Below are 22,705 nucleotides of genomic sequence, written 5' to 3'. Positions count from 1 at the left end.
ATTGTTAGTTTGTCTCTCCCTTTTTCCTATTAATCTTGATAGGAGGTTATCGGTTCTTTTCAAAGAGCCAATCTTCTAGTGTTGTCTTTGCTTTTGAAATTTTAAACTTTTACCTTGAAATAAATCCACTTTTATTATGAAATAAATCCAAACTTACAGAAGAGTTGCAAGAATTCCTCTGTGCCCTTTGCCTAAGACCACTAATGTTTATTTAACCTTCTGCTACATTTATTTGCCATTCTCTTTATATCTCACTGTTATTTTCAGAGTCCTTTCAGACAGGGTTGTTGACAAGTTCATTCCTCTTTTTTTTTTTTTTTTTTAATTTATTTTTTATTGGTGTTCAATTTACTAACATACAGAATGACCCCCAGTGCCCGTCACCCATTCACTCCCACCCCCCGCCCTCCTCCCCCTCCAACACCCCTAGTTCGTTTCCCAGAGTTAGCAGTCTTTACGTTCTGTCTCCCTTTCTGATATTTCCCACACATTTCTTCCCCCTTCCCTTATATTCCCTTTCACTATTATTTATATTCCCCAAATGAATGAGAACATATAATGTTTGTCCTTCTCCGACTGGCTTACTTCACTCAGCATAATACCCTCCAGTTCCATCCACGTTGAAGCAAATGGTGGGTATTTGTCATTTCTAATGGCTGAGTAATATTCCATTGTATACATAAACCACATCTTCTTTATCCATTCATCTTTCGTTGGACACCGAGGCTCCTTCCACAGCTTGGCTATCGTGGCCATTGCTGCTATAAACATTGGGGTACAGGTGTCCCGGCGTTTCATTGCATTTGTATCTTTGGGGTAAATCCCCAACAGTGCAATTGCTGGGTCGTAGGGCAGGTATATTTTTAACTGTTTGAGGAACCTCCACACAGTTTTCCAGAGTGGCTGCACCAGTTCACATTCCCACCAACAGTGTATGAGGGTTCCCTTTTCTCCGCATCCTCTCCAACATTTGTTGTTTCCTGCCTTGTTAATTTTCCCCATTCTCACTGGTGTGAGGTGGGATCTCATTGTGGTTTTGATTTGTATTTCCCTGATGGCAAGTGATGCAGAGCATTTTCTCATGTGCATGTTGGCCATGTCTATGTCTTCCTCTGTGAGATTTCTGTTCATGTCTTTTGCCCATTTCATGATTGGATTGTTTGTTTCTTTGGTGTTGAGTTTAAGAAGTTCTTTATAGATCTTGGAAACTAGCCCTTTATCTGATATGTCATTTGCAAATATCTTCTCCCATTCTGTAGGTTGTCTTTGAGTTTTGTTGACTGTATCCTTTGCTGTGCAAAAGCTTCTTATCTTGATGAAGTCCCAATAGTTCATTTTTGCTTTTGTTTCTTTTGCCTTCGTGGATGTATCTTGCAAGAAGTTACTGTGGCCGAGTTCAAAAAGGGTGTTGCCTGTGTTCTTCTCTAGGATTTTGATGGAATCTTGTCTCACATTTAGATCTTTCATCCATTTTGAGTTTATCTTTGTGTATGGTGAAAGAGAGTGGTCTAGTTTCATTCTTCTGCATGTGGATGTCCAATTTTCCCAGCACCATTTATTGAAGAGACTGTCTTTCTTCCAATGGATAGTCTTTCCTCCTTTATCGAATATTAGTTTCCCATAAAGTTCAGGGTCCACTTCTGGATTCTCTATTCTGTTCCACTGATCTATGTGTCTGTTTTTGTGCCAGTACCACACTGTCTTGATGACCACAGCTTTGTAGTACAACCTGAAATCTGGCATTGTGATGCCCCCAGATATGGTTTTCTTTTTTAAAATTCCCCTGGCTATTCGGGGTCTTTTCTGATTCCACACAAATCTTAAAATAATTTGTTCTAACTCTCTGAAGAAAGTCCATGGTATTTTGATAGGGATTGCATTAAACGTGTATATTGCCCTGGGTAACATTGACATTTTCACAATATTAATTCTGCCAATCCATGAGCATGGAATATTTTTCCATCTCTTTGTGTCTTCCTCAATTTCTTTCAGAAGTGTTCTATAGTTTTCAGGGTATAGATCCTTTACATCTTTGGTTAGGTTTATTCCTAGGTATCTTATGCTTTTGGGTGCAATTGTAAATGGGATTGACTCCTTAATTTCTCTTTCTTCAGTCTCATTGTTAGTGTATAGAAATGCCACTGACTTCTGGGCATTGATTTTGTATCCTGCCACGCTACCGAATTGCTGTATGAGTTCTAGCAATCTTGGGGTGGAGACTTTTGGGTTTTCTATGTAGAGTATCCTGTCATCGGCGAAGAGGGAGAGTTTGACTTCTTTGCCAATTTGAATGCCTTTAATGTCTTTTTGTTGTCTGATTGCTGAGTCTAGGACTTCCAGTACTATGTTGAACAGCAAGGTTCATTCCTCTTTAACCTTAGTTCTTTGGGGCCTATTTCTTAGGAAGATGGTTCTTTTTTTTTTTTTTAAGATTTTATTGTGAGAGATACACAGAGGCAGAGACACAGGCAGAGGGAGAAGCAGGCTCTCTGCGGGGAGCCTGATGGGGGACTCGATCCCAGGACCCCAGGATCATGCCCTAAGCTAAAGGCAGATGCTCGACCACTGAGCCACCCAGGTGCCCTGGAATATGGTATTTTCTTACATGACTAGCAGGCAGTTGCCATGGTCAGGAAATTTCACTCTGACAGGGTACTTTACTTCTCCTTTAAGTCAGCATCCTACTCTGTCTCTGCCCTGATCCTGCCCACATTGGCGTGGTGGTGGGTGGCCTGCCTGTGCTGGCTCTGTTAATGTGGAACCCCACTTGCCATTTCTTTATCTTGCATTCCACTGACGTTTTTGAGGACTATACAATAGGTATTTTATGGAACATTTCAAATTTTGGTTTGTCTGAGGTCTCCTCATGGTTAAGTTAGGGTTAAACATTCTCTGTGGGACACTGTATGAGTGACACCTGAGTCCTTAGGGTATCTGCTTCTTGGTGTTACTGATGTCTGGTCTTCCTTTTATTTTCTCTCATGCTTTAACTTGCCGTTTTTTTTGGTTTTTTTTTTTTTTCCCTCTTTACTTGCCGTTCTTCTTGTGCTTCTTCCTAAGATGAATTCTCAGATTACCAGCTTTGTACCTTTTTCTTTTAAGAAAATAGATGCATGTAAGTTTTGACATTCAGTATTTTCATTATCATTTAGTTCATTCAAAATATGTTCTGATTTACGTTGTCATTTCTGCTTTAGTTGATGTTCAGTTTAGAACCATGCTGCTTAATTTCCAAACAGTTGGGAATTTTCCTAATTATCTCTCTGTAATTGACTTACCTTTAAAGAAAAAAAAAAGATTTTGTTATTGAAGAGAGAGAGAGAGAGCAAGAGAGAGAGCATGAGCAGTGGAGGAGGGGCAGGGGCAGAGGGGAGAGGTAGGCTCCCCACTGAGCAGGGAGATGCTGGGCTGGGCTCAGTCCTAGAACCCTGGGATCATGACCTGAGCTGCAGGCAGACGCTTCACTGACTGAGCCATCCACGAACCACATGATTGACTGTCATCTTAATTCCATTCTGGCCTGAGAACATACTTACTAGTTTTTTCTTTCAGTCTTTGTAATGTGTTGAGACTTGCTTTATGATTCATTATATATGGGCAGTGTTAGTCAATTTTCTTTGTGTATTTGAAAATAATTTGTACTTTTTTTTCCAAGATTTTATTTATTTATTATTGAGAGACACAGAGAGAGGCAGAGACACAGGCAGAGGGAGAAGCAGGCTCCCTGCAGGAAGCCCGATGCAGGACTTGATCCCAGGACCTGGGATCACATCCTGAGCTGAAGGCAGATGCTCAACCACTGAGCCATCCAGGTGTCCCTAATTTGTACTTTTTTGTTGACTGTGTTGCTCTGTATGTTAGTGAGTTATATTTGTTAATAGTCTTGTTTGAATTTTCTGTATTCGTAGTCAAAGTTTGCTTATCAGTTAGAGAAACTTATGTGAGTTTCTCAATATCATTGAAGATGTGTCTACTGCTTTTATTTTTTTTTATTTTTTATTTTTTTAAAGATTTTATTTATTTATTCATGGGAGATATATGTAGAGAGAAGCATAGACACAGGCAGAGGGAGGAGCAGGCTCCATGCAGGGAGCCCGACGTGGGACTCGATCCCGGGACTCCAGGATCACACCCTGGGCCGAAGGCAGGTGCTAAACCGCTGAGCCACCCAGGGATCCCCTCTACTGCTTTTAATTTGTCAGTTTTGCTTTATGTATTTTAGAGTATGTTACTAGGTGATGCAAGTGTAGGGGTACTAACTTATTCTTGGACTGATCTTTTTCTCTGGTAATATTTCTTCTATGCAGGCTCATAGTGTCTAACTTCAATGAAGTGATACCGACTTTCTTTATTTTTATTTTTTTATTTTCATTCCAGTTAGTTAACATATGGTGTTATATTAGCTTCAGGTATATAATATAGTGATTTATCAGTTCTGCACACAGCGGAGCAGGGACTTGGACCCCGAGACTGTTGTGCCCAAGATTGCGAATCCGAGAAACCACCGAGAAGCCAACACCGATGCAAACACACGAGGGTTTATTTACAAGCTCGAGCTTGTGTCCAAGTATACCCGACACAGCGGAGCAGGGACTTGGAACCCGAGCTCAGTCACTCATCAGGAAATGCATCTTTATGGATTTGGAAAGAACTGAGAGACATTATTACCAATGGTCCTATTATTATGTGAAGGATTCTTCCCTGAGATTCTTCCCCTGTTTCAACTGACACTGAAACACTGTGAACTCTTTGGAAGACAAATGTCAAGGAAATAAATGTTATGCATTGCTAATTAAAAAAAAAAAAAAATCACAGGGCAGCCCCAGTGGCTCAGCCGTTCGGCGCCGCCTTCAGCCCAGGGCCTGATCCTGGAGACCTGGAATCGAGTCCCGCATCCGGCTCCCCGCATGGAGCCTGCTTTTCCCTCTGCCTGTGTCTCTGCCTCTCCCTCTCTGTGTGTCTCTAATGAATAAGTAAATAAAATCTTAAAAAAAAAAAAAAAAGTAGACTTTCAGAAACATTAATAGTACTTCACCTTAAAGAAATGAGGGTGCTTTTAAAAATGTGAACCAATAGGCTTAAATAAGTTACATTCCTATTTGCTGTTTGTAGAATTTATATTCAACACGTCAGCCTGAAATATTCTCTGACTCGTAACTCCCTTCTTTCTCCATTTTCAAAAAAAATCTAAGACAAGGCTAAGTTACCAACCAGTCTTAAACATCTTTTATAAACCCATGCTACTATAAATTATGTGACTAAATGATATTAAAAATAATTATAAGAAATATGGTGGCCCTGTGATCATCCTCGTTCATTCCCTTGATGTGTTTCACCTATCCCCCTATCCACCTCCCCTGGTGACCATCAGTGTTTTCTCTATTATTAAGACTGTTTCTTGATTTGTCTCTGTCTCTCCCTCTCTTTCTTGATACCAGCTTTCTTTGATTACTGTTTGCATAGTATATAATTTTCATTCTTTTACTTTGTTGTATTAAAAAAAGAAAAACAGCTTTTCTGAGGTGCCTGGTGGCTCAGTGGATTAAGCATCTATCTGCCTTCAGCTCAGGTCATGGTCTTGGGGTCCTGGGATCAGGTGGTGTCCCCTCCACCCCATTTCAGGCTCCCTGCTCAGCAGGGAGTCTGCTTCTCCCTCTGCCCCTCCCCTCTACTTGTCTTCTCTTTCTCCCTCTCTCAAACAAATAATTAAAATCTTAAAACAAACAAACAAACAAAAAAACCCTTTTCTTTTGAAATAACTATAGTTTCAAAGGAAATTGCAGAGTTATCATAGAGGGGTCCTACTTACCCCTTCACCTAGTACCCCCCCAGTGGTTGTATCTTAAATAACTATGGTATAGTGTCAAACCAGGAAGTTGACACTCATATAAACTGGCTATAGTTCACTGCATTTTACTACATGTGTAGGTTTGTGTAACCCCTACAGCAGTAAAGATGTAGAACTAGAACTGTCCCATCACTGCACATGTCTCCTGGCTTCTGTAGTCATTTTCTCTCTCCTGCACCAGGCCCTGGGCTCTGGCAACTACTAATTACGTTTTCTATTTCTCTAATTTTAATTTTGAGAATGTCAAGTAAAACACTCAATTACCGATTTTTGGAGATTGGCCTATTTTAGCCAACACAGTGCCCTTGAGATCTACCCAAATAGTTGTGTGTATCAGTAGTTTGTTCCTTTTTATTGCTGACTGGCATCCATCCAAACATGGATGAATGTTTATTTAACCATTAACCTATTGCATGACATTTAGATTGTTTCAAGTTTTGGATGTTTGAAAAAAGCTGCTCTGAACTATCATGTATGGGTTTTTTGTGTGTGGACATAAGTTTTCATTTCTTTGGGATAAATGTGTAAGAGGCAGTTGCTGGGTTACATAGTAAGTATATGTTTAGTTTTGTTGAAGTACTGAACTGTTTCCCAGAGTGGCTGTACAATTTCACATTTCAACCAGCAGTATAGGAGAGATTCAGTATCTCCTTGTCAACCTTTGTTGTCACTGTTTTTTTATCTTAGCTGTTAGAATATGTGTGTAGTGATGGCTCATTGTGGCCTCAGTTTATTTCCATTTTCTAAAGGACTAGTGAGGCTGACTCTCCTGTCATTGGCATGTCTTCTACAGTAAGTGTTTCTTTAGGTCTGTTCATTGTCTTTTTGGTTTTTTTGTTTTTTTGTTTTTTTTTCTTGTGAGTTTTAAGAGTTCTTTATATATTATATCTGTGAGTCTTCTGTTAGGTAGGTAGTTTGTAAATATTTTCTTCCATTCTGTAGCTTGTTTTTTCATCCCCTGAAAGAATTTTTCCACAGACCCAAAGACTTTAATTTTGATGAAGTCCAGTTGTTTGTTGGTCTCTGTTTTTGCCATTGAGCATTGCATTTTTGGTGTCACGTCGGAGAACTTTTCACTGTATCTCAGTCCTGTATCTCAAAGATTTTCCTCTATAAGTTTTATAGTTTTACATTTAGATCCTTTTTGAGTGATTTTTGTCCAAGGTGGGAAGTTTCAGTTGAGATTTATATTTTGCCTATATATATCCAAATGCTACACACCATTTGTTGAAAAGACCATCCTTTTTTTGCTGAATTGCTTTTGTACCTGTGTCACTGATCAGTTGGCTGTACGTGAGTGGGGGCTATCTACTCTGTTATGTTATCTTTATTGTCTTTTTGTCTGCCCTGTTGGTGCTACCCAGTTTGGAGAACTGTTCCTTTATCTAAGTCTTAAAATGGTGTAGGTTGATTCCTTTTATTCTTTTTTTCAAGATTCTCATAGCTATTCCAGTTACATGGCCTTTCCATAGATATTTTAGAATAATCTAGCCCAATCTGTAAAATCCTTTCAGAGATTTTGATAGGACTTATGTTTAACCTGTGTATTAACTTGAGGGAATTGACATGTTTACTGTGTTGAATCTTCTAGATCACAATTTACATCTCTCTGTTTATTTAGAACTTTGATCTTTTTCATCAGTATTTTGTAGTTTTCAGCACACAGGTCTTATACATGTTAGATTTATTCCTAAGTATTTCCTTTCTTTTTTTCTTGTTTGTAACTGGCATTTTAAATTTTGGTTTCCACATTTTCTTCATTGCTAGTGTATAGAACTAGAGTTGGATTTTGTATGTTTGTCTTTTATCCTACAACCTTGCTAAACTTACTGTAATGCTAAGAGTGCTCTTGTAGATTCCATGTAATTTTCTACATGGAGAGTCATGTCATCTGCAAACAGGGACAGTTTTATTTCTTCCTTTTACAACCTATATGCCTTTTATTTTCATTTTTTGCCTTATGGGTCTGTCTGGAACACATTATGTCGAATAGCAGTGGCGAGTATACCTTCTTGCTTCTTGTTCTCAGTGTTAGGGAGAAAGCTTTTAGTATTTCACCATTAAGTATGATGTGAGCTGTGGGGTTTGTTTGTTGTTATAGATTGCTCATCTAAAACTGTTGATAATTTTCTTAATTAAAATCCAACTTGGGTTGTGTAATATAAACAGTTCTGTCAGGTTCAGAAGCAGGATTTGGAGATGTAAGTTTTAGAGTCCTGTCATTGTTGTGATAATGGGAGCCACGTGGAAGGGTGATGTTTCTGAAAATGTCAGGGGACATGTGGCCTAGGTTTTGAAAAATAAAGGAAAGGGGCAGCTTGGGGAGAAAGATGACTTTGAGAAGGAAAACTTTTATCCATCCTTTTAGGCAGAGGGAAGGGTAGGGGTGGAAGAGTGAAGTAGTGGTGGAGAAGATAACTTTTCTTATCCTTAATTGGGAACATGGGGTTATTTGAGTGAGAAGGTGACTGGGATTCAGATGAGGACTGAAAACATGGGAAAATTGGTCATGCTTTGGTAGATCAATAACCAACAAAGGAAAATCAATAGTCATGCATTTGTATTGACTCCAGCATAATGTTATGACTGTCTATCAGTGAGAGCGCCTGAAGTCTCACAGACTTGGCAGTGGAAGTGTGGCTGGGGGATCTGGGGTGGGGGGGTGGCCAGGGTTGTGAACTGAGGAGAGAGCTGAAGCAGAGGATTCTGGGTGGAGCCACTGTTCCAATTCATGGCTGTGGTGTGCAATTCACAGGTGTGTTCCCTGTTGGTGCCCAGTGCACAGAGGAGCACGATTGGTACTGGGGTGCTCTTTCTCCATGGTATGCACCTTCTTCAGGAGCTGGACATTCATTCTCCACTACTTCCAGCCAAGAACTAGGAGAGTCCCTCTTAAATTGGTTTAGCGACAAGCCAGAAATTGAACCAAGGTCTGATTTGACAAACTAAAGCCGTTACTCTTTGCTCTGTGAACTGGGAAAACTGCTAGGGTGAAGAGGTGTGCTCCAAATTAGACCAGTCCTGGTGGTGTCTTCAAGTGGATAACGGCCTGGTCTCTGCATCCTAAGGGGAACCTGACACAAGGATCTCATTGGAATTGAGGAGTATCTTGTGTGCATGGAGACTCACCGAGTAATAGAGGAGCTGTCAGCGATTGCTGAGGGTGTGGAGCAAGGGAGAGTGGGTACTGACAGGCACAGACTGTGATGACATGGACAGTTTCTTGTTAATGGTGTGGACTCTGAAAGGACCTCGTGTGTTACAGAAGTGGTACTTATCTCTGCTCCCAAATAGTTGCCAAGAATTATGGACTTTTAATGTTACGAGTCTCCTCATAGTTTTGAATACATTGTTGAATTAATTTTTTTAAGTTTTAGATATTTAAGTAATGTCTACACCCAACCTGGGGCTTGAAGTCACAACCCCGAGATCAGAGTCACACACTCTTCCAACTGAGCTAGCCAGGCACCCCCATTGAGTTAATTATTTTTGGTCTTTTACAGGACTTTGTTTTTACCAAATGGAACATAGCCAAATTTTGGATTTTATTTGTAATATATTACTTTTTTTTAAAGGAAAGTGTTAAGAATATATTTGCAAATGGAGATGTTAGCAAAAACACAAAACAATCAAGTATAATAGATATATAAAGTCTATCTCGATAAATGGTGATAATGTAGAAAAAGCTTACAACCATATTGGCAGATTCTAATCAGTCTGTACGGCCTAATGTGTGTCTTTTTTTGCCATGGGGAATGAGAAATGATCCAAGATATTGTCATGTTCTTCTTGTTCAATGATATTTGCCTTACTGAAAGATTATTGCTTAAATTAAAAACTGCACCTTACACAATGAAATTGTACATCTTGCAACTTAGATTGGTTATATTTTCTTAATTTCTTATAAATTTTCATTTTTGAGTATTTGCTTGTTTTTTATTCCCTAAATGTTAGGCATTATAAAATTCAGTGTCACTAATACTAGATTTTGGATTGACAAGTAGAAGATACGTAAGATTACTTGGTTTAATTACAGGAGGAAATGTTGGTGAATATTGTAATAAAGGTAGGTAGTAAATAATAATGAGTTGTAAATATTTCGGGTAGGTTGCAACTAATATTGAGTTGTAAATATTTCAGTATATTTCTATTTGTAGACTCCATGACTAGTGAGGCTTATTTTAAAATTATTCTTAATTTCAGCAACTGAGTAGGCTTTTATTTCTTCATAGCTTAGGAACTGCTTTCTCATCTTTATTATTTGGTAAAAAGTCCAGCTCTGACACATTGAAAAAAATTTTCCATAATCTGTCCTCCAAAACTTTGATTGTCCTTCCTGTGAGTTATTGTGATGCATGTCGACATGCTAGTTCTCTGAATGGTGGTATCTTTCTCAAGAGATGTACATTTCACTTCTTACCAAAAGCCACTTTATCCTTAGGAAGTGGAGCCACTGAGGATATTTTCATAGGAACTGTGGGGTGGATGGGTGGGTTGAGGTGGATGTCATATTCTGGGATTATTCCTGTCCTTAATGGTCTCCACATTTTCAGGGAATCTGCAGCACATTTGCAGTGCAGAAACATGGGGAGATGCTAATCTTTTAAGATGATGGTAGTCTGTGCTGCTCTTGGTAACCATGGGTACCTGTCAGATATCATAAGTATCTAGATTTGGTTGTTTTTGGAAGAAGGCTCTCTAAATTTTGGTAGCTATTACATAATTATGACTAGTTAAAGCTTTAGGAGACAGGATCTTGGTATATAAAGATACTCTAATATTAGAGTATTACTTTGATTATAGAGGCATTTGTGAAAAACTAATCCTATGATGTTTTAATAAACAATATACTTTGTGTCAATTGGGTTTAGTGTCACTTTGACCTGACAGTGTCAGGAGGCTTATCTATAAATGGGCAGTGTCCCCTGAGTGATCACTTGTTTAGAAAATGTTCTGCCTGAATGGAAGTGTTAGTTAGCTGCGGCTCCTGGTTATTTTTTTCCCAAGGACCTCTCCTAGGTTCTCCCTATCAGTATCAGTGTTTACCAGTGTATCTTATTCAAAAATTGCCCATAATTTTATTTTCCTGCTTAGCTCTGCAACTCAGTAGGGCTTATGTATACTTCTTGGGTTACAGACTTTTTTTCTTTTTTAATTTTTGGTGTTTATGTCCTCTACTCTTGACATTCAAGTCACTCATCTCTCCTTTCTGGTCCTGTTTTCTGTCTACATCATCCCGTAGCAGTTCTGGTGGAGCTCCAGGCTTGTAAAACCTTAAGCCTTGTATTCATTTAATTTTGTGAGACAGCGTGTGATTTGATTATGGTTTATGACTTGCTTCTGGGTTTGCATAAGGAAATAATTAGTAATAACACTTTTGTTTGTTGATAGTTATTAGTAGCAAAGTGTTGCAAATAATTTAGTTGCATCTTGGAAGTCTAGGAATCTTGGAGTTTTTTCCTCTACAGTTCTGTAGAGAAAAAAATAAACTATTGAGTATATGTATTTTTAGCCCTTGGTATTTAGTTTAGAGTTTATGGAGTGTAGGGCTTTGGAACTTAATGGGTTATTTGTTTCAGGTATAGCACACAGTGGTGTTAATGTTGAGGGTTTTATTCTAGCTGTTGTCTGTAGTGTTCATGTGGTTTTACATTCAGCAGAAATAGACAGATTTCAGTTTATATACACATCTGTACTCCCTTGCCTAGGATGCCACCATGGGTGATCTATAAAGTGAGGCAATTTCTGAAGAATGATGTCAGTGTGATTGGAGTAAAGGGCTAGTGCACCCACAGTAATTTTAAGATCCAAGTCCTGATATGTCAACCTCATTTTATAATCACACCTTCTAAGACTGTCATTGTCATGCAGGATTTCATGTAAACTTTTCAGCTTGCTCTTATCACAGAGTGAAGTTCAGAGCTTCTGCCTTCTGCTGCTGGCCTGCTGTTCTAGCCTGCCCTACATCTAGAAGACGCAGTTTAACAGCTTCCTTTATAATAAAGCATTCTAGGTCTTCCTCTGCAGTTTGGAAATTTGAGTTAAACCAAATTGTTAATGCTCAAGTTTAAATTCATGATTATTTTATGCTTAGTTCAGATGATTTTGATACCTTTTCATCATTTTTCTTCAGTGTTTTAAGAAAAGTTTATTTTCTCTATTCAAAAATAATGGTTTGGATATCCAGGAAGTGGGAGTATTTGTGCTTGTGGAACCCTGACACTCTTAGAGCAAGTATAGATTGAGAATTAAAACATGTATTGCATAGATGAAGATAACTACATGAAAATGTAATTAAGCTTTTATTAGCGTTAGAGTACGCATTAAACATTAGTATCCTTTCTAAATATTGAATTGAGCCACAATTCTTAATTTTATATTAATGTTACTAAAATTATCTTTAAGAGAGGAAAACAGTGATTACCTCAAAGACAATGATGAGATGATGTCTGAGAATCTTTATCATTGGATCTCTGAATGGTATATTGAGAATTGCCAACCACATGGTTATCCTTTTCTCCTCATAGTAGAGCATTGACTGCTTCAGAATGTTAATAGTTTTATTTTGTTAGTAAGAGGGTCTAAACAGGGGAGATCATTTCCCTGAGGTTTTAGAGGTCATTATGCACTCATACAAGTCTCTTTTAGTGTTTTATGTCAAATTTAGATCAGCACAACCTATTTTAAGACAAGTCCTACAGGTTAGCATTAGATATACTATCAGTGTCTGGTAAATAAAGGAGCAATTAGTATTGGCTCTAAATATGTAGAATTAATTTTAAAACTTAAAAAAAATCATGTATAATATGTATCTTTTATTTCATGCAGTTGCTGTGATTGGCTGGTAAATATTTGTCAAAGAAAGAGAGAACTGAAAGCTCGCACAGTGTGGCTTGGATATCCTGAAAAGTGTGAAGAAAAGCATCCCAGAAATTCTATAAAAAACCAAAAATATAATGTGTTTACCTTTATACCTGGGGTAAGATTATTAAATTTCCTAAGAATAGGTTTCATATCAGGGGTTACTAGCTTCTTTTGTTTTCACTGTTGTTGTTTTTTAAATATTTTTCCCTGTTAATTGTATCATACCCAAATCAGTGTCCTTTTGCTTTTGAACCATTAATGTTTCAAATAGTTCTTAAATCATTCATGCACACTTTTAATGGGTACATCATAGAGTTCAGTGTAAGAAAATTTATAGTTTGATATCAGTCCTAGATAGACATGTTTATATTATTGTAGAAATAAGTTAAATTATCAGAAAATAAGTCATAAATTTTGGTTGGATGGAATGTTAAGTTTAAAGCCTGTAAGGAACTTCATGATGAAAGTAAAATAATTTTTTTATACAAACATGACTCAGTAACAAAATATTTATAAGCATTTATAGATAATATTTTCTACTTCATATTATAAATTCTAGGCCATGTTATATTGTTATAGCATTAGTTATATTTAATTAAGTATATGCTAAGTTTAAATATTTAAATATTTCCTTACTAGTGATATTCTTGGCTTAAGTTACAAAACAGAGTTTGCATATATTTAGAATAATTGAGTAATTTTTGGTTTTTGTGCATCATTTCTTACTTTTATAGACCAATTTCTAAAGGGAAAAGGAAGCTGATAACTGGTTTTATTTCTGCATCAAAGATTTTGACACATCCTAGTTATTTACTCGTAATGCTATTTTGCAAGAAAATCTTTTGGTAATATGAATGAAATAAGTTTTACTGTTCACGTTTTAATTTAAGTAATCATGCTGATTTTATATCAGGCATTGATTGCCTTCCACCACCCTCCCCCATTCATCGAATGCTTGATATCTAATTTACTCTTTAGTAAGACACACAAAACAATTGACTCCATCGTTAAAAGACTACTCTTGTCAGGACAGTAAAATGTAAGCTGTCTTTCAGACAGATAAATATTCCCATCTTTATTGAATGAAGCTCCTGTTTTCTTTAAATTTTAAGTACTCACAGATCCGTAAAGCATTGTACATTTTCCTAAAGGTCACAAAGGTCATTCAGTAGACAATATCATATTGATTATGGTGGCTAAAAGCACACACAGCTGCCTCACTCTGACCAGAGCAAGTTCTTGTAGCCTGCCAGGATGGGCTGTGTCCTGAAAATACCTGTTGATGTGGCTTACAACTATTACCGTGTGAATTTTTTTTCTTAGATTGTCTCTTAAATTAGGCTTTTCATCTAAAACGTAGTATTTTAGAAACATTTGGTAATTGCACAGTAGGAATTCTATGCCATTTTTAGCACAAATGGCAATTTTTGAATTGCTAATAGATATAATTTATGCTAACTGAGATTTTAAAGAAATGACTGAGGAAAAAGAGCTTTCTCTCCTGCTGAGATTAATTTATGAAATGACTCAAAACATTTTTAGACAGCAATTGAATATGATTATGAATATAAATGTGTTATCAATGTAGCTGATTTTTGAATTGCACAGACAACTGTATGATGATGTAGAAAACTTCATTATATAAAAACTGTGGTTCCAGACTCTAAGTCAACAATAGGTACTTAACCCATTGCTCTGTTCTAGTTAAAATTTCCCATACCTTCCAAGTTGCATATAAAGTGGCATCCAAGGAGATTCTGATTTGGAAGTTGCAAGGTTGTAAGTTTAATTGCAATTATTGTGGTATTTGAATTATTCTCATCTATAAACATGGGTTTTGTTCCATTTTGATTTTTTTTTTCCATTTTGATTTTCAATTTAAATTTAATAATTTGAGAATATGGACATAGAAGTCTATTAATATACTGGATCTTGGGTATTCTTCCTTAAAGATAACTCTGTTTGAATTAAAAAAAACAAGCATAGTTGCAGGATTTGCATTCCTAAAATATCAGTGAATGATACTTATTTTGTACTTGAAAATTTTCTTGCAGATCAACTGCCAAGAGACTATAAAGAGTATATAGGTCACTGTCTTCCTGAGTTGGTCAGCAATTCATGTACTTGTTATATGTCATCATTTCATATACTTCGAGAGAAGTAAATGGAGGAGATTAAGGCAGTTTTTGTGATGTCATATTGTGTACATTTTGCTTGTTCACTCATTTTTGTAAAGCTACCTAGATGTTTGTGTTCAGAAACATGCCTATCATACTTTATTTTTTACATTTCAAAAATATAAGGTTAACATGACTTTTCCATTGTAAGATTTTCTGAGTTATCAAGATACACGGTTGTATGTATATAAATACATATTTATTGACTTACTAGTATTGGGAAGGTTTTGTTATCTTATTTGCTTTCATATACATATAATGACTTTTTTTTCCTCACCTATTTTATTTATTCATGAGAGACACAGAGAGAGGCAGAGACATAGGTAGAGGGAGAAGCAGGCTCCATGCAGGGAGCCTGATGTGGGACTCGATCCCGGGTCTCCAGGATCACACCCCAGGCTGCAGGCGGCACTAAACCGCTGCGCCACCGGGGCTGCCCAGAAAATCAAAACTTTTAGAGGATAGTTTCAATGTAGTTGAAAGTTCTAATTGTCTTTTTTTCAATTTAAGTATAATTTTGGGGTAACCTGACCTTTCTTTATATGTGATTTTGTTATTGGAAAGCTAGTGTCAAAATTACTAAATTTACTGTAACTCAGGGTAGATTCTCACCTTTAGATGGAAATGTAGTTAGATATTATGTTGATTTAATTATTTAATTGAAGTATTAAAGGTTTTCCTTGGAGAGATTGTGTTAATTTTTTCTTTTCCTTTTTAGGTTTTATATGAACAATTCAAGTTTTTCCTGAATCTCTATTTTCTGGTAGTATCCTGCTCACAGTTTGTACCAGCATTGAAAATAGGCTATCTCTACACCTACTGGGCGCCTCTGGTAAAAGAAAAGATTTTTATAATTAAGATAAATTATTAAATATTTAGAATATAGTTTTAAGAGTGGGGATGTTTGAAAGATATAACTGATGAGATTTTAAGAAACATGATGTTGTTATGTGTTATTGAACTTTGGTTAAAAATTTTTACAGACCTCTGTCACTTAAATACTTTGCAGCCCTGCAGGAGTGTCAGGGCAGCACACTGCCTGCAAGTCTTGGCTACAAAGGCCACTGGTACCTTTGTTGGTGGTTTTTCTGGGGCATTGTGTACATGTCCTATGATACCATTTCTGTCTCTTCAGCCTGGTTCCCCCCGTGCCTGTGGCACTGTCAGGAATGCTGATGTGGTCTGCTCAGCGACCTCTTGGCATCCTGACAGATGGGCAGTTCTTACCTTTTGGCTGAAGTATCTCAATGAAATCCAGACAATTTCTGGTTGACAGCTCAGTGTATAAAAGTTTTTTGAAAGGCAAATGATATGTAGCATCAAATATTTCCATTTCAAACATAATACTACTTTGATGGTTTATGCTGTTTGCCGATAATTTTCATTAATTTTCAGTTTATACAGACAAAATGTGTGCCTTCTTTCTTCCTGTCACTTAGAAAAATGTACTGCTTCCTTTTGTTTGCTCCCTTTTGGGCAGACTACCAGCATAATCCAGCCAAGAAAACATAGTGAAAGAGCAGTGCCGTGCTCACGTTCCCCACCTAAGCACTCCCTTCAGAACTGGAAACCTGAGCAGTGTGCTCTTGAGTTTCTCTCTTCTGGTTGTGCAGCTCTGCTGCCTCACAGAGCCGGTCTTCTCAGATGCACCAGGGGTGACCAGCAGAGGGGACAGAAATGATGCTGACCGAGTTGGTTGAGCCAGCCTCTCCTCCCATCCATGTAGCAAGGGTCTGAGCAGTGAAAGTAACTGCATTTGCAGAACAAAAGCAGACCACCAATGTTTCCGCTCATTAAATTAGCAAGGTTGGGAGACATTGGAGTTACTCAAATAGGGTGGTCAAGGAAGGCCCCTCTAAGGGGTGGTGTTCGAATGACATGCAGATGGTAGAGTGGTGGGATTGTCCTGAGCTCTCGGGGTACACAGTGCAGGTGCCACTGGGGCGTAGGGACATGGGGACTGTGATTGCAAGGAGTCCCATGGGTCCTCACATTTCCTCCTGAGCAGGTGAGGGAGCTGTGGGTCTGTGTACATGTCACATAGCACACAAAGGACACCGAAGCCCAGACCCCAGTGTTCATAGTTGGTGCTCAAGCCAGGTGGCTATGGAGAGAGGACAGAGGGGACTTCTTTTTTCCTACTACCTTTCTTTCCCTGCAGGCAACTTCTCTTCTGCCTTTGAGATTCAATTGTTGTATCTCTCTTAATTTTACTACTTATGTTTGTATTCTGAGAATAAATATGCAGCAGTGTTTCCATGCTTTAAATAACTTATGTAAAGATAGTTTTACTTTGTGTCCTTTTGCATCATGCTTTTTTGGCTTAACATTGGTTTATTAAATGGATCCAGGATGACACATCATACCAGGACGATACTTTTCACTTCTCTGAAGGATTCCATTGAATGAATATGTCTGTTTTTCTAGGAAAGGAGACTTCGGTTTCTTCTCATTTTTCACAGTTATAGACTTTGCTGTAATGATAAGTCTGGTTGTACACTCTTCCTCGTGCTCATGAGCTAGAAGCTCCATAGGCTGTGTGCACCCAGGAAGTCTCATTAACAAACCACTGCTTATTTTTCCCATTTTCCAATAAAGGCATTGTAGCATCACAGTAATTTTAGAGAACAGAGAAAATACTTGCTCATCCTAAAAACACAGCTGTACTTAGGATTTCAGTGTGTTTATTTCTGGCCCCTTTCTCTCCCCCTGGCTCTTATGCTTGCACTGAACTGCCTCAGTGTCACTCTGGTCTTGGGTTGACGTTTACTTCAGCACTGATAGTCTCAGAACATAAGATCATCTTAAAATCTAAAGTAAAGTGTATTCATTTCTGTTTTGTTTTTGCATCTTTTCTTATCAACTGTGATTTAAGTAGCTTTTCACCAAAGAAAATGTTAGTTTTAGATAAGTTCCTGATGAATTTAATTTTAACTGTGCACAGAATTGACTGTTTGGCCAGAGCTGGAGTGAGAGCATGCATGCGTTGTAGCCTCTCCTTTCTCTGCTTGCATGAGAGGGTTACGTCCTCTAACTTGATTGTCAGTCTTAGGTGTTTGAAGTACTTTGTCCGTCTTTTATTGATGTGTGAGAATTAACTATTATATTTACAGAAGAGCCTCAGTAAGCATCTGTTTCAATATCCACGGAAGGGATGCCGTTACTCTGCTGCAGTGTGTGTCAGGGGCTCCAAAGAAAAGTGAAAAGCACATTTTTCCCACTTGAGTAACTTAACGTTGCCTTGTGACATGCCTGGGCAGGTTCTCATGTGCCCTGCTCTCATATCACACCATTAGGTCTCAGAATTGGTTTGCTCTATTCAACAGTGTTCTGTTGTTCTTTGGTTTGGCAGCAGCCACAATCGATGCCTTCATCAGTTAATCAGTAATGAACATTTGTTAGTATCTATGCTTGCACTGTTTATATACATTTTAACCTCTGATTTAGCAAAAATCTTAAAAAGTTGATGTGTACATTAGGATCCCCTTTCAATCCAAGAAGCAGGCTGAGGTATATTGATTCTTTGATCCAAACTCACCTCAAATAACTTTTTAAAAAATTTTTTTTTTAAACCGAAGATTCAGCTACTATATACATAAGATCTTTTTTATTCATCTAGGGCAAGTTGAAGAACCTTTAAACTAAATCTACTTCTAAAATACACTTTTTTTTTTTTTTTTTAAGATTTTATTTATTTATTCATGAGACACAGAGAGAGGCAGAGACACAGGCAGAGGGAGAATCAGACTCGATCCCAGGACTCCAGGATTACGCCCTGGGCGGAAGGCAGGGGCCAGACCTCTGAGCCACCCAAGGATCCCCATTGTTTTTGGTTTTTAATAAAGAGACTATGCTTCAACAGAATTCCCTCACAGCTCCTGAGTTCTTGTTTTGTCTTGACCACTGTGTTTGCCCCTGTCCTTGGTCAAGAGCCTGTACTGGCATGTGGTCTTTACACATACACTTCGTGTTTTGACGCCTTTCCGCTGCCTGCCTTCTCAGGTTCTGTAAGGTTGCTCAGAAAAATGAATTGGTTAGCATTGCCAGATTCCTCCTTGCCAGAAACCTGCCAGTGAAACATGAAACCATCATACAGCGGTGGTTTTAAAATCTTATATCTGATGTCTGTGAATTTTAATAAGACGCTTCATATTCTTTCTGTTCTCCAACTAAAAGGAGTTCCTGGAAACAGTAATAGTTTAATAATCTTTCTTTATCAAGTACTCGGGGCAGTATTATTTACTAGCTTCAGCTCTGATCTAATTTCTGTTATATTTTGCCATAGAACAGAAGAGCAAACTGAGAAGTGATTTCATTACATTCTTGTGTCACAATGAAGATTACCTTTTGCATCATTCAGGTTTCACAGCAACTCTTTGAGGGAAAGCTAGTGTAATCAGGATTGCAGTGCTTCTATCAGAATTAATCAAGTAGAATAGATCTATCCATGCAAGTGATTCTTAGATTAAGGAGGTCTAGGTTGTTCATACTACATCTTCCACATACGCTGTGTTCCTTTGTTAATACAAAATGGACAGCCAGGTAGGCTGGGCTACGTAGGTGACCAGTCCGTCTGCGAGGACTCTGATTTTCAGTCCTTCTTCTGTCCACTCTTTTCTTTTTGAGTGTCTCTGCGTTGGTGGTATGGTGTGGATGGATACGGAAAGGAGAAACCAAATCAGTTACTTGGACTCGAACCTCATACTGTGTAGAGACAAGCACTCTTAACATAAGCTGCCCATGAGTGCGACCTTGGCAAAAGGATGTGTGCTTCTGGTGTCTGAGCTTTCCTGGCTGTGAATTAGAGCTAAGGGTACACACCTCATAAGGTTTTTGTGGCATTTAAAAGGTAACTCACTTAAAATACATAGAAAAAATAAAATACATAGAAAAGTTTTTGGCATGTAATAATTCCTCAAGGTTAAACTGACATTATTATGTCAATAGCATTTTTTTCTCTTTTTATAAAAATGCATATTGTTTTGGCACTTACATGGCTCCTGGGCCATTTGGAAAAGTAGGAAAAAAAGAATTCCACTTTGTGGTACAGAGTTTAGTCACAGCCCGTGGACTGGCCATGTGCCACATTCCTGTCAGGCATTGCGACTGACAGGTTGATGCACAAATACTGTTGTTTCACTGTGAAGTTCTGCCACCCTCTTGTGTTCACTTTGGGTTTTTTTAGGCAGCATTACCGTAGCTTCTGTCTTGGACCTGGTTGGTGCTGAGGTCCTAGAAAGGTCCAGGAACTCCTGTGGTTCCCTTGTCCACATCTTCCATAGGCCACCAGTCTGTTCTGATCCAGTTAGGACAAAGTAGGTCTCAGCTCGAAAGCTGGAAGCCCGTATGTGCTAGACTCCAGTGGTTAAGAAGGAAATGTTGGTGTCAGCTGCACTGTTCTGATAACCAGCTTTATGTAGCCAGGCTGGCTGTTGGGGCTTTTCTCAGAATAGATATGCTAGAGATGGACGTGGTGGTATGGGAGTGACACCTCTTGGTTGTGGCTGGTCCTACATCTCTGTTCTGTATTTAGGTAAACCTTAGATTTGAGGTGTGGCTGAGAGCAGCTTGTATATGCTAGCAGTCTGCCGGTGACCAGGGCTGTTTTCCTCTGGAGAGTGCTTGACTCCTGTTCTAGAAGTTGGGACCTACCCCACTTTGGTGCATCTTCTCTGATATCACTGCTTTAGAAATGAGAGCTTATTTTTACTTCCTGAGTTCTTGGAAACACTGGGAGCTATTACATTTTGTGGTTTATAATTACTTAATGAATGGAGATTTAATTAACTTTTGCTGCCTTTAAGCCATAGTGAAAGTTAGATTGACTGGAAGAGTGTAGTTAATGTATATATGTCTGGGACCTGTTTTTTTTTTTTTTTTATTTTGGAGAGGAGATTAAATGTACACATTTCAGGTAGGGCTTGAACACATCGATAGCACAAAAACCCTTCCAGGTGATGATGCTGTGCTTGCCTGGTTCAGAGTCACGCTTCTAACAATACCCTCCAGTATAAGAAACACAGGCTTGACAACCATTCTCTTGTTTCTCTCAGGGTGAGTTGGTTATATATAGAATTTTGAGAAATTATAAGTCTATAACAGTAAATATTCTCCAGCATGAGAATGGCTGTATAAAACTCTTTATTTCCTGGATTGGTAGATATGTATTTTTCACATTACTGAAATTGATTGTGAATTAGATTTTGTGTATTTAAAGTGGTATTGTTTTCCTATCCGAGACTAACAACATCTTTTAATTCAGAAAGTACAATATTTCAGCATATGAGTATACCATGAATTTCTTATTGTAGACATTCAAGTTATTTCCAGTTTTTTATGTTTGATCCTGCTGGGATCCTTGTTTTGTTGTTGTTTTTTAGGATAAGTTTCCAGAAGTGAAACTGTTTGGTTAAAGGGTGTGTCAATTTTAAGGCTTCGTGATAACACTGAATTTCTTAAAAGTATTTTGGGTCTTCTGGTTTGGATTTTCATGTTTTTTTCTTTGTCTTACCTGTACTAAGATACCTAGATGGAAAGGAGAGAAGGAAAGCTGGCTCCAATTCATAGTGGCATGGTCTTGTGTGTAGGGAGGCCCATTCCTAGTTCAGAAATGCTGGCACAAGTAAATGAGTTAGTAGGGCTGTAGGGTACAAGATAGATACACAGAAACCTCTTGTATTTCCATATACTAGTGAGGACCATCTGAAAATGAAATTAGGGTAATAGTTCCATTTATAATATCAGAAAGAAAATTGGAATAGATTAGCTAAAATGTAGCATTGCATATTGAAAACTAATAAAACATTTAAAAAAATACCAAAGATCTAAATAAATAGAAGTCCTCACATATTTATGAATTGAAAGACAGTACAAAATCCCACTTGGCTTTTTGGTAGAAATTGACAAGCTAGTTCTAAAATTCATATGTAAATGCAAGAGACCTAGAGTAGCCAGTGCAACATGGAAAAGAAGATTGGCGTTGGAGGACTCCTGCTTCCCCATTTCAAAACTAATTTCAAAGACAGTCAGTCAGGAAGGTATAGGACTGCCAGAAGGATAGATGCAATGTAAAGTCCAGAAATAAGCCTTTACTTTTATGACGGATTGATTTTTGGCAAGGGTGCCAAGTCTGTTCAGTGGAGAGAGAATAATCTCCTCAACAAATGGTGCTGGGGCAGTGGGACAGACAGATGTGAAAGAATGAAGTTGGGCCCCTCCCTCGTGTCATACACAGAAGACCACTCATCATGGATCATAGACCTCAATGGAAGAGCTAAAACTGTAAGACTCCTGGGAGGAAAATGTAGGGGCAAATTTTTATGATCTTGGACAATCAAAGCCCAAGTGACTAAAGAAAAACTTAAATAAATTGGGCTTTATTAAATTAAATATCCTGTGCATCAGAGAATACCATCAAGAAAATAAAGTGATAACCTAGAATGGGGGAAAATACTTGTAACCTCACATTTGCTAATCACATGTCTAACAAGGTATTTGTATCCAGAATAATACAAAGAGCTCTTACAGCTTCACGGTGAAAAGACAAATGACACAGTTAAAAAGTGAGTATAGGATCCCAAGAGTATACTTATGGCCAGTAAGCACATGTTAAGGGGTACAACCTCTTTGGGAAGCAGTTTGGCAGTTCATCAAATGCTAAACATGCCATATCACCCAGAAGAGGGGAATCCATAGAGACAGAAAGTTGGACTAGTGGTTGCCGGGGGCTGGGAGCAGGAGGGGATGTTGGTGACCACCATCAGGTGTAGGCTTTCTCTCTCTTTGGGATGTTGAGAATATTCTACAGTTAGAGGTG

General features: G+C 38.1%; 1 protein-coding gene across 7 annotated transcripts in view; it reads left to right on the top strand.

Annotated features, from left to right (window-relative positions):
- ATP9B (ATPase phospholipid transporting 9B (putative)) overlaps nucleotides 1-22,705 on the top strand; it is a 237,520-nt gene that overhangs the window by 24,912 nt on the left and 189,903 nt on the right. For 6 of the 7 annotated variants that reach the window (XM_038525733.1, XM_038525732.1, XM_038525735.1 and 3 more), the window contains exons 3-4: nucleotides 12,677-12,827; nucleotides 15,608-15,721. In XM_038525733.1, the coding sequence (XP_038381661.1) occupies nucleotides 12,677-12,827; nucleotides 15,608-15,721 (265 nt within the window). Of the gene's footprint in view, nucleotides 1-12,676; nucleotides 12,828-15,607; nucleotides 15,722-19,308; nucleotides 19,432-22,705 lie in introns of those variants that run through there. The other variant, XM_038525736.1, reaches the window with a different exon arrangement.

The sequence above is a fragment of the Canis lupus genome, chromosome 1 (assembly GCF_011100685.1).
Source record: "Canis lupus familiaris isolate Mischka breed German Shepherd chromosome 1, alternate assembly UU_Cfam_GSD_1.0, whole genome shotgun sequence".
Classification (NCBI taxonomy): Eukaryota; Metazoa; Chordata; class Mammalia; order Carnivora; family Canidae; genus Canis; species Canis lupus.
This window is presented reverse-complemented; position numbering and strand designations above follow the sequence as displayed.